The sequence below is a fragment of the Zerene cesonia genome, chromosome 2 (assembly GCF_012273895.1).
Source record: "Zerene cesonia ecotype Mississippi chromosome 2, Zerene_cesonia_1.1, whole genome shotgun sequence".
NCBI lineage: Eukaryota > Metazoa > Arthropoda > Insecta > Lepidoptera > Pieridae > Zerene > Zerene cesonia.
In genome coordinates this window covers 4458400-4472768 of record NC_052103.1, presented here as the reverse complement: position 1 = coordinate 4472768, position 14369 = coordinate 4458400, and the positions used below count along the sequence as shown (strand labels likewise).

Sequence of the window (14369 nt, the reverse complement as noted above, 5' to 3'; positions counted from 1 at the left end):
ATTTAACAAAAATGTACATAAATGCAAATTAAATTAAAATTACAATGTAACGATATAAAGATTGTCTGTTATTTTTATTTTGTTATATTACACTAAATTTATTTGAAAAGTGATCCCATTTGGAAATTATATTGAAAAGCGCAGTTCCAGGGCATTCGGTGGCCATTACTTGCTTATGTCCTACTAGCTTGTAGTCTGGTTTTATGTAGCCTTGTTCAACTCCAGTTTCAATGAGAAATTTCGTCGCTTGCAACATATCTTCTGGTGGTTGATTAACTGGAAATAAGTAGGTGTAAGCATTTAATTTATTCTCGTGAGTTCCGAATTTCATACGTCACTTTCAATTAACTAGAAAAGAATTCTATCAAAAAAATGATGATTTACACTATCTATTCTTGTCACTAAAATACAAAATACGTAACTTTATTCAGTCAGCAAATCTGTATTTGGGAAACTCACCTTGATACTGATATAACCTTGTTATATGCGACATGAAGTAACAATAAAATTTACCAGCAATTAGATTCAAATGTCTTGTGTTGTTACATGCTTGTAACACAGGTCATTCGCATATTTTAAAAGATGTTGGGCGGAGGATTTTTCCTCTTCCTATATAGATTTCCTGAGTCAGGGTAATACATTTCGACAAAACAGCGTTCATAATGCCCTTGCTATTATTTAATTACATATTTAATTTTACTATCAGTATAACTAGGTATTAACTGTTGAACTAGATTTTGGCCTTTTGTCCAATTTATTGTTAAATACCAAGTATAGTTAAATCGCTTTCGAGGTACATTATTAGGTAGCGGCAGTATGTTCATGTATAAAAAATTAGTAATGTTACCCCTCCAATCTCCTATAAGGCAGATGCCAATACTGACGCCGTTGGCTGGACCTGCGTGAATACCTTTTACCTCCCAGCCTCTTCCCTCATAAACATCGCCACTGTTTCCCACACAAAAGCTGTAATTGAAATTCATATTGCATATATACAAATCACGTAATAATATACATATAGGTGATACACAAGTATTTGAAATCTAATCAAAATTAGCCATGGTGTTGAAAAAGCAATTACGTAACGATAATTAGCAATTTGGTTTGAAACATTTTAGTAACTGAATTCATTCATATTGGGCCAGTTCGCACTGGGGAAGTACTATTCCTCTACAGAAAACCGGCGTGAAATAGTGGCATGCCACTGTGTTTGTTACGGTGAGTGGGGAGCCGGAGGCCCATTTCCTTTTCCTCACCCGTCCCAGTTCATTCCTTCTTTCCAGTCGTCATCATTTCCTTTTCTTTTACCCCTTGAAAGCGGCCAACACTTTCGCAGAGGTAGCGCCTAATGTTCATGGGCGGTGGTGATCATAAGTGATCGCCAGCTCAGTTGCCCGCTATGACAGAAAAAAAACTAGCTTTCCGTCCGCGGCTTCGACCGCGTAGTCAAGAGAAAAAGGTAAACAGTGCTTGAATTTTCCTAGATAATTCCCTTTCCGTGGAATTTCCGGGATAAAAGCTATCCTATGTCCTTTCTCGGGTCCCAAAATATATCTGTACCTTTTCATCCAAATCGCTTCGATGGTTGAGGAAAAAGAGTAAGACATATTAGACAGGCAGATACAGAGTGATCTTCGCATTTGTATACCAAATTTCATCAAAGGCCGTTCAGTAGTTTCAGCGTGATAGACGGACAAACAACCAAACAAACAAACTTTTACATTTATAACGTTAGTGATTTATGAATTATTTACTTGTATCCAATATCATCCCAACCAAGGCTTTGATGGTACGCTTGCATCGATTTCATGGCTTGGCTGCATTCTTGATGTGTGGTGCAGGCGTCAGGTTTATATGTATGGTGAATCACCACATATGGGACTGGTGTTGATAGCGGAGTGACGTAAGACACTGGAAGGGCTTCCCAATCTGATCTTGAGTAGTACTTGTAACGTTGTTGACAGCCTGTGATAGATGAAGCAGAAAGTTCCGGTACTTTAGTTGTTTTTTCTATCTTGATTTAAAAATGACATTGATACTTCCTCAATTGAGATTAATAATTAAATAAGTTGCTATTGTCCTTAAATTTGTAACTATACACATTTAAATTTGTTTTAAATATTAAGATTGCCGCACACGGGCCTCACGCGACATAGACAAAAAGCACGTGCCCACAAAAAGAAATTTGTACAGTGCGATATGTCGCGTGTGATGGTCCGGTGACTAGATACAAAATGCATCAAAACTATAGGAAATACACCTGTGCCACTGCTGTGTGGCTGTGGTCGGTAGCTGTGTGCGACGAGCCTAGAAACGAAGATGTTACGAGATAGTTGCAAGGATGTAAGTTTAATGGTTGAAGTTTTAAGAAATATAACAGGTACTTATATAATAGATATCTAGTATGGGAACTTCGTAAATAGTAAGAAATATAACCTATTAAATTGACTGTTATTATCTTGTATACTGTGTTATTGATAAAATGATTGATCTTGAGCACAGGTCAACCGTAACGCCAACGTTTTGGATAAGAATTCATTATTATGAACGAATATTTCTAATACTCTAGACTGTGTATTGTAAACTATGTACCTATTTCTTTGTTAATATAAAATTCATATCAATTAAATGATACTATACTAGGGGAGCAATTTTTCAAAGTTAAAAAACATGTTATATATTTATTTTGTTGACTTCCAAGAAATTTCTAAAAATATATTGAAAACAGTTGAAATAAAACCAACGCTTGTTGCATTGAATGATTAAAAGCTACTTACTATTTAATTTTGGGAAACTGTGAACTCGACACACTTGTAGTATTGCAATTAATAGGAAAGCATTGAATAATATTTTCATTTTTAGAGATTATAGTAAACGACTTCAAATAAATCAATCTAATTTATGTATAGACGTTGTTTAATTAAGGGTTGCCGCACTAATAGTATAGATTTAGCAAATTTTGCACTTATATTGAGTGTTAGTACTGTGACGGTTCTTTCCCATCGGTATAAACAAACTTGTTTATTGTTTGCTTGACAATTCAACATTCACAAGCTTAAGGGCTGACTCTAGGTATCTTTATTAAGAGTAATTTTTTTTGCTTATTAAATATTTGTTATTACACTATTCTATGTATTAATATAGGTAACGAAAAATTTTAAATGGTGAGGAAATATCTATTGTATTCAAATTCTGAGTTGCGTTCTAGATTAATACTTATTGATATGTATTAAAAATAAATTATTCATAAGTAATAAATTTTATGAATTAACAACCGCTACGTTGAAATGCGAATATTACCCTCTTTTATAATCATTTAAATTTTGCAATGCATAAATCTTTTTTAAAACAACGGCCATCGATGTTCGTTGGGGGAGGTACCACAACAGTTTCTAAAATGTGACCATTGAGACTTTCATGTCATCAAAAGCAAAGAGTTATTGAGTAACAAAACAAAATAAAAAAAGAAGTAGTCGTTGGGAACATCTGTTATAAATGATTTACTTCCATGTTGCTGCTGAGAATTTAATTTCTTCTACTAATAACAAAGAAAAGCTCAGAAGCAATTCCGTCACACAATAAATTAAAATTTAAAATATCAGAAATTTACTCTTTATAATTTCTCCTATCTTTCTATAATACAGGATATTAAATTGAGACATATAGGTGCATGTAACTCTCTAGATAAATAAAAAACCGTTGCATATGAGACGTTGCAATTTTTATATTAAAGGAAAAGAAATATTTTAATTAGAGGCATCACAAAGTAAACCATTCCACGTATAAATATATTATAAAAATTTATAAATATTCTTTTGTTTCCACACTATAACCACTTAACTGCAATTACGTAAAAAATTATTGATTATAATGTGAATTATGAAGCGATACAAACGTGACACTTTAATTTTCTTTGTTAGCCATATAAATTTGTGGAAACGAATCATGGATTGTCATAATTAATCATTGATCATTATAATTTTATGGTGTGCCGTAGTTGTTAGCTATTATTAAAAATCCATCAATGAATGAGTAATGAAATAAGGAGTGGACTTCTGTGCTCACTTTTATTCTCTACCATGCTCTAGCCTCTATATGAATTTTTATTGTGTTGATATTACCACAAATAACATGATACTATACTAGACAATACTTACTCATTTCCGTTCAAACGCAGTTCAACAATTCTGCGTTAAGAAAATTTATTTCAATAATCAATCATACTACCTATTCTGATCTCTTTTTGAAATTTTATGCTTCAAAAGAATACAGTAATCTTTTTTGTTATGCCATTTTGTTATATCTTGATAGAAAGCGATCACCAATGCGGACATAAACAACTGCTGAGATATCTTACCTTATAAAGATAGGATTCACAATGAATAAAGGAATGGACTGGGGAGGCTTAAAAATGTAAAAGTAGGGTTTATTGACCAGTATTTTGTATGAGTGCTATCCACATTTTCTTTAATGAATTAGCAACTTAATAAAAGAGGCAAGACCTCCTATGCTCTAGCTCAATGAAAAAAATATATCTAAATGTAATCCTGCAAAAATTTGCCGACTAAGAGATATTTGCTCATGACCTGCGTAACGTTTTTTACATTATATAAGGGAGAAATTTATTGTGATTAGCGAATTTGATACAATCACAAAAGATAATACGATGATAATATGAATTTATTGAAAATATTTAAGGACAAAAATAATTATTTATCTATTTATAGATGAAATGAATTTAATGGTTTTAAAACTCATAAATTTTGTAATAGATCGATTTCGAGTTAATTATTGTTACGTGTAGCATGACTCACTGTTTACCAGAATGGCTATTTTTTACGATCACAAACAGGGGTCTCCCCAAATCCGGTTTTTAGCAAGTTCAATGAAACTTCACGTTGTGTATTCAAATGAGAATCTAACAAATAATGTTCGGTGTACCTAATGGATGAAAGAGTAATCTTTATGAAGTCAGCCCAAGGACATTCTCTTTTATTAGAAAGATGTCGGGTAAAGAAATTTCATATGAAAGCAAGTTATACGATTTTAATTTAAGATTGGTCGGCAAACACTCGATAAAAATAAGTAAATTTGAAATCGTTGGACAATTTCCCAATCGAGTCATTGTGATTTTCAAAGTTCTTCATATATTATTTCCTGATCAATATTTGTAATTGAAAATTGCCTACGTCATGTTAGTAACATTAATATTTATGTATCATCACTCTGCACTTCTGATTGGATTGAGCAAATCTCTGTTAGTTACATTACATAAAACTCAAGAACCGACGCATCTGATCGGATTTTAATAATCTTGATTGACTGGATTTGTCTCCACTTGGATTTTGATATAAATTTTAATTTGAAGAACTTACAAAAAACACGAGCGTTAGCGGTGTGAACAGCGAGTTGTTTAAATATTTATCGTAAAATGACTTCGAAAGTTACATATCGTGAGAATACATTTTTTACGTCACCATATATCCAATATGGCGGCGTGAGGGGCAAAGATACCTACCATGTGGGAAACTAGAAATAAAGAAAGAAGAAGAACACTTGTACATAAAATTATATTATATGTAAGTGCTAATAACCGTAGGTAAGGTTTTCGCGTAATAATACCTAGGTGTTCATGCTATCGTTATATTTATCGATTTAAGAATGCTACGATTATCTGATTTAATAAGTAATAATGACAAACGGGGAAGAACCTTGTAAAATGTGACGTAATTAAATATATCGCGATATTAATTACCTTTCATTGATAAACTTCATTAATACCATAAGGTATTTACCTAACTCAAAGTCGTCAAATTCAATAAATCGGTCAAGAGCTAGTCAAAATCGTGACACTAAGAGTTCCGTAAAAATAAGTAAATTGTAAAAAACCAAACAATCGTACCGCTGCTCCTTCGTTCCAACCGCTACTTAATTTAGATTTTTTACTATTTATTGTTATAACGGCAAAATAATTTACTACGGAAAATTTCAACAGTTACGGCTCATGAAATATAGCCTGATGACGATGGACAGACAGACAGACAAACGGATAGCGAAGTCTTAGTAATGGAATCCCGTTTTTGGCTTTATTGATACGAAGGCCTAAAAAGGAAGAAATTGATCAATTCGACCTTGTCCACATCTTTTAAAGTGTGTTCGCGGAAAACCTTGTCTATGAAACCATTTTGACGACTCTCTTTTTCAGTAATACAACTTAAATCCTGGGCGGGGGTTTGTAAAACAAATGCTACAGCTGGTATCGTATTTTCGGTTGAAACTAGAGGGCCTTTATTTGAAATTAGTCGTTATGCTACGCTAAGAAAACCGTAAATCGTAATTATAATTAACGACACCTCGTGTATGATGATATATTGCACAAGTTCTATAGACAGTAATTTCTTGTAACTCTAAACTAGGAAGAGGTTGCAATCAAAATATGATTCTAAATAAAAGTAACAAGCACCACTTGATTCAGTGAATGGACAGGTCTTGCTATCTTATCACTATTAGGTGCTGTATTGTTCCACACATTAGTTGAACAGAATTCGAATTGACAAATTTCTTCACAGTAAAGCTGAATCTATAATTATTATGGAAAGTTGAGTTGTTTGATCCTCTTAACCAATTACCATCCTAATGTTATGATGGTAGATAGTAATCTAAACCTGAGTAATATTATAAACATGAAACGTTTTATATTTGTCACAACGAAGCAATTTAATGGTATACTTTGTATGTCCGGAGGTAGATAAAAGGATTAAAGAATTATTTAGACTACTTTTTAGCGCGGTAAGTCTCATTCCAACGCCGGCCGTAGCTCGAATTGCTCTCAGGGTAGAGCCGAAAGTTCTGATAACTCGTTCAGTCATATAACTACCATTTTAAAATATTTTTTTACATGCATTCAATAGATCTCGTAACTATAGAACAGGTGCTGCAAAGTGATCAGTCTCCTACAGTCCTGTCGACTGAGATCAGAACAAAGAGTGAAATTCCACCCAAATGAGGATTGGTAAAATTGTCCAAAACATAACCTTCCTTTTGTGAACAACTATAACAAAAACTTAAAATACAAATATTTTTTATTAGCATTTAATTGTTGTTATTACATACATAAGTATCTTAATTCGGTATTTTTCAACTTTCCATGAATAAAAGTTCAATGTGTCGGATCCCACAAATTGTAACAGAATTACACATTCAATCAGATGCAGGTAGCGCGAATAAGAACCAATTAAACAGTTTATTAAAATATCGAAAAAAATTAATTCAATGAATGCCTTCCCTTCTTAAATCCCTTAATAAATAAGTAGACCGGGGGTCAGAAGGTAAATATCATTGCAGCATTACGGTACATACCCGAGAACTATGTTACCATTAACTTAGGTATAAAGAACTCGTTACGCAAAAACAAAAATGACTCATAAAATTGATGTATTGTAATGAACTATCTCCGCCAAATCTCGGTAAGAACCGATTGAACTTCTTATCAAATCATGACCATTTACATTATAATATATAAACTCGTTTAAAAGCACATTAGCTATCAGATCGCGGATGATAGACAGAACAGTGCTTTTATAATTGGTAAGTAGAAAATTTATTATTTTGGCTAGTCCATTTCATCGTCTTGTATACAATGTTAAAAAAGCATCGATAGCTTGTTGTCTTGTTATAGAAAATGTAAAGAAAAAAAATGTAAATAATATTAAAACAAATTCTAAAATGTATTTTGATGAAAATATATAATTTATCATTTATTGTACATCTGTATGACCCAATGATTTTACCTGCGTAATAATTTAGGATACTTCAAAGATACATCTTATTAAAACCGGTTGACCGTTAGTGGGTAGGTGTTCAAAATATTCCATTGCGGACAATGAACGCCTTCGCTACATCTTAGCTATAATAATAATCAAGGTATTTGTCAAATTTAAAAAGGTGAGATAAACATTATTATCAACTTATCAAGTTGTTAATATGCTTGTTTTGCGCCGCGATTGAGTCGATAGCACTGATATATCTTGATACCACTTAAAAGCTAATGATATGTATTGCATTGTGTTTTGATTAATGTTATTCGATTTTTAAGGTACAATGACATACTACGTGGTTCTTGTGCTAATTAGTTTGGCAGTTTCCACACAAAGTTTGCCACCAAGAATAATTGCATCGAAGGAATCGAGTATGTATTGCTTTCTTTTCATTTATTTTATAAACACCGTGGTCAAAATACTAAATACTTATTAGTTATTATAACTTATGAACAATTGTTATACGTGGTATAACGTACCACGTAAGCTAATACTTGTACAAAACAAAGCTAGCAAAAGATTAATTTTGTATAAGCTGTAAGGACATCCATGTTGTAAAAGGTTCATTATAAATATGCATACAAAAAAACCTATGTTACAAACGAGTAATCTATTGAACTGCTTTGATCTCAAAGTGCACACAATCACACATCATTTTTATTTATGCTGGTGAATGCAGTTTTAAATCTATATACTTTTTGTTGTGAGTGTGTGTGTGCTGTAATCATTGAAATCAATGCTCGATTCTTCGTTTCAACTTTTATAATACCGAATAATTTAGCATTATTTATCAAGAATCAAAACTAGTGCAGATATGCACATTTTTTATATAATACTAGCTGCGCCCCGCGGTTTCACCCGTGTAAGTCCGTATCCCGTAGGAATATTGGGATAAAAAGCCCATGTGTTATTACAGTTGTCCAGCTGTCTACCTACCAATTTCATTACAATCGGTTCAGTAATTTTTGCACGAAAGAGCAACAAACACACACATCCTTACAAACTTTCGCATTTATGATATTATAGTAGGATAAGTAATAAGTATAAGTAGGATCCTACTTATATCACTTGCTTAACTTTTTTAAAACAAGTGACTGTTATAGATTACCTTCTGACCAGACTGAGACACTCTATGTTGGTCTTCATCGGGTAATTAATGGGCTATCAATACACCATAAAGTCTTAGAAAATGTATGCAACATTAAAATATCTTTATTACTTTAAGATAGACATAAAAATCAAAAGTACTTTCAACATCAACATCTAACTACGACCATAAACTTTTTTATACCTAGAGCTAACTTACATCTACCTTTGAATAGACACATTTTAATTCCGCGCCGCAAAAGAGTATACAAGTATCCTAAAATATACTTATTTTGCAGTATGCTACCCATTCTCGTTCGTCAGCCGTGAAGAATGGAACGCCAGGCCTCCAAAATCCATCTCCACACAGAACTTACCGGTGCCCTTAGTTGTGATACACCACACGTATATACCTAGAGCCTGCTACAGTCAATCGGAATGTTCCAGATCAATGCGAGCCATGCAAGATACCCATATGATTACCAACGGCTGGGCTGATATTGGATATAAGTAAGAATTGTTATTATTTACATAAGTATGATTAGTTTTGCTTAATAAGATATTCCTTTCATTTTTATTATCATAAACATGGTTTTTTAATGCACACGATTAGGCTAAAAGGTGGATGGTATCTTAAATACCTTATAACGATTTATTTATCGGGAAGTTTCAAAATCGAGCAAGAGCTTTATGTAAATGCTACGTTCAAAGACTAAAATCGCTCATTGAGAAATCAAGCGAAAACAACGCGTCGTAACGATAAGCGCCCTAAAATAATTACCTCTTCCAGTTTTGCAGTGGGTAGTGATGGCGTGGTTTACGAAGGACGCGGCTGGAACCGGGTGGGAGCGCACGCGGTCGGCTACAACGTCAATAGTGTAGGCATTGTCCTTATCGGCGATTGGGTTTGTAAGTATAACTACTAGTATATGTTATCTGTGCTATAACGGATGTTTTATACTAGATGAGATGACTTATCAACATATATTTGTGATAATTTTTCCGTAAACACATATTTATATCTCAATCTTTTCTTAATTTCCATAAATGTTTAGAGATCAAATATTTGCCAAATAAGTCAACCAGTCTTGAATTTTAGAAGACACTTTTAAGATACTTAGAAAAATATAAAAGGTTCTATGTCTGTTTAAGTCTAATAAGTCAACTCAACAAATTGTGAAGTGGTAAATAAAAATAAATTCTTTATTTAGCGGCTGTACCTCCTAAACATCAACTGGATGCTGTTAAGGATCTAATAAACGTAGGCATTGAGCTAGGATACATCAGTCTTGACTACAAGTTGATCGGACACAGGCAAGTCGGAGCAACGGAGTGCCCCGGCGAAGCGCTATTCAACGAAATAAATAAGTGGGACAGATTTACACATGCTTTATAAATTTGTTTAGTGAATAATTGTTACAGCTTTGTTATTTGTTTGTTATGAATTTACTATAAAGGTTGTGTTATTAAAAATGTGATTTTATTTCTAGAAACAAAATATAGTCATCTTAACATTATTAAATTAACACAATGTACAAATAACATTTCATGTTGAGTTAGTTCGGTGTACACGCTTTGCATGCTTTTTAGAGAATTCTATCAGGATGCTTATGTTTTTACTTCTAGCATAGGTATTTCAATAGACCCTCACGTACCCTTCACACAATGTAAAGAATATCTTAATTTCACAAAGAGAATATTCATATACTTCTATGCTTTTATGTATTTAAGAAATGGAAACGTCTATATTGTGGAATTCAAATAGTGTACATTAATCTGCTCTCAATTGAGCATATGAGTACACAAAGGGGATAGTCCCTAGTCAGTTCACAAGATCAACAATAGGTATATCACACTCGTTGGATTCAGAGAAATTGATTGGTATGCACCTGATGGCTGGGTTAACATCAACAATTTATGTCGAAATTAAATATGCGGCTTTCTTTGTGTTATTTACAGTGATACACGGCGAATTCATATTAATGTGTAATATTTTTAAATATTCTCTTGGGCTTGGTTTGCATGTTTGTAGTTGTTGGGATATAATTCATCGTTATGAGTATTATATATGTCATCGTAAAATTGTAAACACCGTAAAATTACAATCTCACGGGAATCTAGCCCGCGATTGTTATCTGTCGAAAAATTATGATATATTCAAGTGTCTATCTTTTAAACTACTCCGAATTTAACGTTTGCGAAGCCGCGGGCAAAAGCTTCTCATGCGTCATAGTCGGAAATGGAGCTGGTAGGTCGCCTGATGGTAAACGCTACCTGAACATTTGAGAAGGACTCTTCCAATGGATTGCCGACTTCAAATTCGAAAGGGCTTAAGAAAGGATTGACAAGAGGAATAAAGGAAAGGACTGGGAAGGGTACGGAAAAGGATGGGCCTGAGCTTGTTATAGGATAATATTTGAACTTATAGTAATGTATCATAGCAAAATGATATGTTAATGGTATAGCAATGGTAAAATACAGTAATATAGTATTTTCTTGTGTTTGGTTTTACGCGAGTATTATACATTTAGAAATTAAAAACTTTTCAACGTATTTTAATCGCGATTTATTCATTATATTATTAACCCGACGTTTCGAACACTTTACAGCGAGCGTGGTCACGGGGAGTCTCCCCGTTTAAAATCCGTTGAAAAGTTTTTAATTTCTAAATACAGTAATATAGTAGCATAACACCGTAAGGTTTAATTTGTGTATTTTACCAGTTATCTCGCAAACTTATATTGCAGATACGTATTATAGAAAGGAATTTTCATGACGTTAACAATGAGTCAACGATTTACTACAAATCTTTAATAAACAATTGTACTATGCCGATATACAAGTGATGCATCAATAGTTAACAACAAATGATAATTAATCATAAATCTTGTATAGTCAGAAGGCGTGATAGGCGCCCGACATCCGGCTGACACGCCTGCGCTTACGCAACTTCAATGAACCACTCCTTAAAGATCCATCAGCGTATGAAAGCAAACGATTGCGACATTTTCAATGTTTTTTTTCGGAAATTTCACGTTTTGTCCATGATTATGCTTGATAAACCCATTAATAGCAAAATAATCTGCTGACTAGGTATTTTCTCGTTAATTTGAAATTTGCATTGATAATCGCTTATTAAATGATTGAAAATTAATGTTACTACGCCAAGAAGTTGTTGCATTAGGTGCTTTCATATAAATAACCAATGCAATTGTAATTTTATACTTCAACTAGCTGCATCCGGCAAACGATGTTCTGCCTTACTCTTATCATTTAGGGGTATGAAAAATAGATGTTGGCCGATTCTCATAGATACCGGAAAAGCACTAAAAATTTCATCAAAGCCGTTTCGGAGGAGTATGCCAACGAAAACTTTGACACGAGAATTTTATGTATTAGATATCCCGCCAAGTCGGTGAAATAAAACACATGCAACATCCCTTTCTCGTATTTGCGCCAATTTCAACACCCCATAAATCCTGTGTGGATAATCCTAGAAGTCTCTTTTTTATATTAATCGTATTTTTGTCCTCTACGTAATGATACCAATATACTATGTACTATGTTTTGTAATTATCACACACAAATACATAGATAAAACAAAAGAAAAGTATACGAATAAAATGTAAGACGTGATTGATGCCATGAAACATTTGAATCAGGATAAGGACTGTTTATATATTATCAATAGAAAGTGGTGTTGTATTCATAAACTGGATACTAATAATAAATGACCATGTCCGGGCCGATTTTAACGAAAATTTCAGACTTGAGATGGATTCGAGTATGGTTTACGTTTACAATTATAACACGAGTGAAGCCGCGAGCTTGAGCAGTATAACTATTATCCGTGGACACATAATAATATACATAAATTTAAATTCTACAACTGACTACAAAATGGTTAAGTTTTTTTGCATTGTGAGGTGTTTTTTTTAATAAAATTTCAAGACAGCGTAGATTCAAATCTGCAGGTAGGTACTGTCACGGAAGCAATATTATTCTTAAACGCATAATATAGCAGTTTCCTGCGATATCATTTAACAAACACGTTTTAAAGGGGTCGCAATTATATAAGGGGTTTTGGGTTAATTTGAAGTTTAATAATTCATATTGAACCAATACGTCCGACAGTTTCATTGTTTGTTTTAAAAAATACTAATTGATCCACCACACTTCAATAAACAGTAATCAAAGTTCAATAATTTAAAGTTATAATATTGGATGGTTCAAATACTTGATAATTCGTAATATTTGATTACTCCCTCGTGTTGAATGAATTTATGATAGTCGACAATTTATTATATTTTATTGTTGATATACTTACTCCCAAGGAAGTGTGCTCTGTCAACGTCAGGGGCTTAGCAGGAAACAACAAAAATAGATCTAGTCCGAGAGCGTTTTTAAATAAAACGCGGACACGATCCGCCGTCACGGTCGTAGATAATGTTGTTGATAATATTCATTTATCCTTCTTAATGAAATTGGCTTACCCAGTGACAGAAATGGAGGTTCATATGTCTTAGTAGATAGAGATAAATATAAGTGTCTCATCAAATATTAAATGATTAACATTCATCTTGTTATTTTATTTAGCTATCAATAACAGCATAATGATAAGCACTTAATAAAAATAACGGTATTTATTAGTTACATATTCTCTATTTATCATTTCTCTTTTTATCAGGACTACTGGAAACCTTCTTTCTTTCACGGAAAAAATGTATTAAAGACGTGCATTAAGATTATAATCTCTTCGCCATAAATTAATTTGCAGTCTATAAAATGTTGATGATAGCCAATCCGATCAAATTCTAAGTAATATTGAAATATGATTTTGAAATGTGGTATTCCTAACGCGATGCAATCATTTTTTTTTAGTTTAAAACAATATATTTTTGCATATTTTTGCCTAGTAACAACCCCAGCTATCTGGCCTATGTGGTTTAAAATAAATTATTAAACCATCCATAATTATGTCAATATTTTAGATGACACGTCGCTTAAAGCTCGATTATCTCGGTCAAACAATAAAGACAGTACAATAAAGACATGCTAAAAAAAGTTTTCCATATTGTTAATAGTATAAACTATAAAATATATATAAACGTGGAAATACAGCTTTCCAAAGGCGGGCGGCATGAAGCTTTTAATTATAACAAAATAGATGATATATGCAATACGATATTTCATATATTTTGTAATTTTATGCCACTTCATTACTTTTCTACGTGATTATAAGAATGCTCTTGAAAATATCTAAACACTGACAGGACATAGCCATAGAGACCTAGAGAACGCACTGCGATTTTTTTTCAAATGAAAAATATCTATAGACGATTTGAGTGTTCATTGAAAACACGTATTATTAGCGTCTTATCTCAGTAAAGAAAACTAAAACATCCCGAGTACGCTATAGCTTGTTCACCGTCTTGACGCACCTATTTATAAGTTCCAGAGATTATT

At 32.9% G+C, this 14369-nt stretch overlaps 2 protein-coding genes across 2 annotated transcripts; one reads left to right on the top strand and one right to left on the bottom strand.

Moving 5' to 3' along the window:
- Window positions 1-47: 47 nt before the first annotated feature.
- On the bottom strand, window positions 48-2961 carry LOC119833822 (peptidoglycan-recognition protein LB-like). The gene is made up of 4 exons (XM_038358016.1): window positions 2778-2961; window positions 1755-1965; window positions 848-966; window positions 48-276 (listed from the first exon to the last, which is right to left on the bottom strand). Exons 1-4 carry the CDS (start codon window positions 2854-2856, stop codon window positions 83-85), a joined length of 603 nt encoding a protein of 200 aa, XP_038213944.1. The 5' UTR covers window positions 2857-2961; the 3' UTR covers window positions 48-82.
- Window positions 2962-7549: 4588 nt separating this feature from the next.
- LOC119834048 (peptidoglycan-recognition protein LB-like) lies at window positions 7550-10364 on the top strand. The gene is made up of 5 exons (XM_038358328.1): window positions 7550-7587; window positions 8096-8188; window positions 9203-9413; window positions 9694-9812; window positions 10115-10364. Exons 2-5 carry the CDS (start codon window positions 8101-8103, stop codon window positions 10297-10299), a joined length of 603 nt encoding a protein of 200 aa, XP_038214256.1. The 5' UTR covers window positions 7550-7587; window positions 8096-8100; the 3' UTR covers window positions 10300-10364.
- The last annotated feature ends 4005 nt before the right edge of the window (window positions 10365-14369 follow it).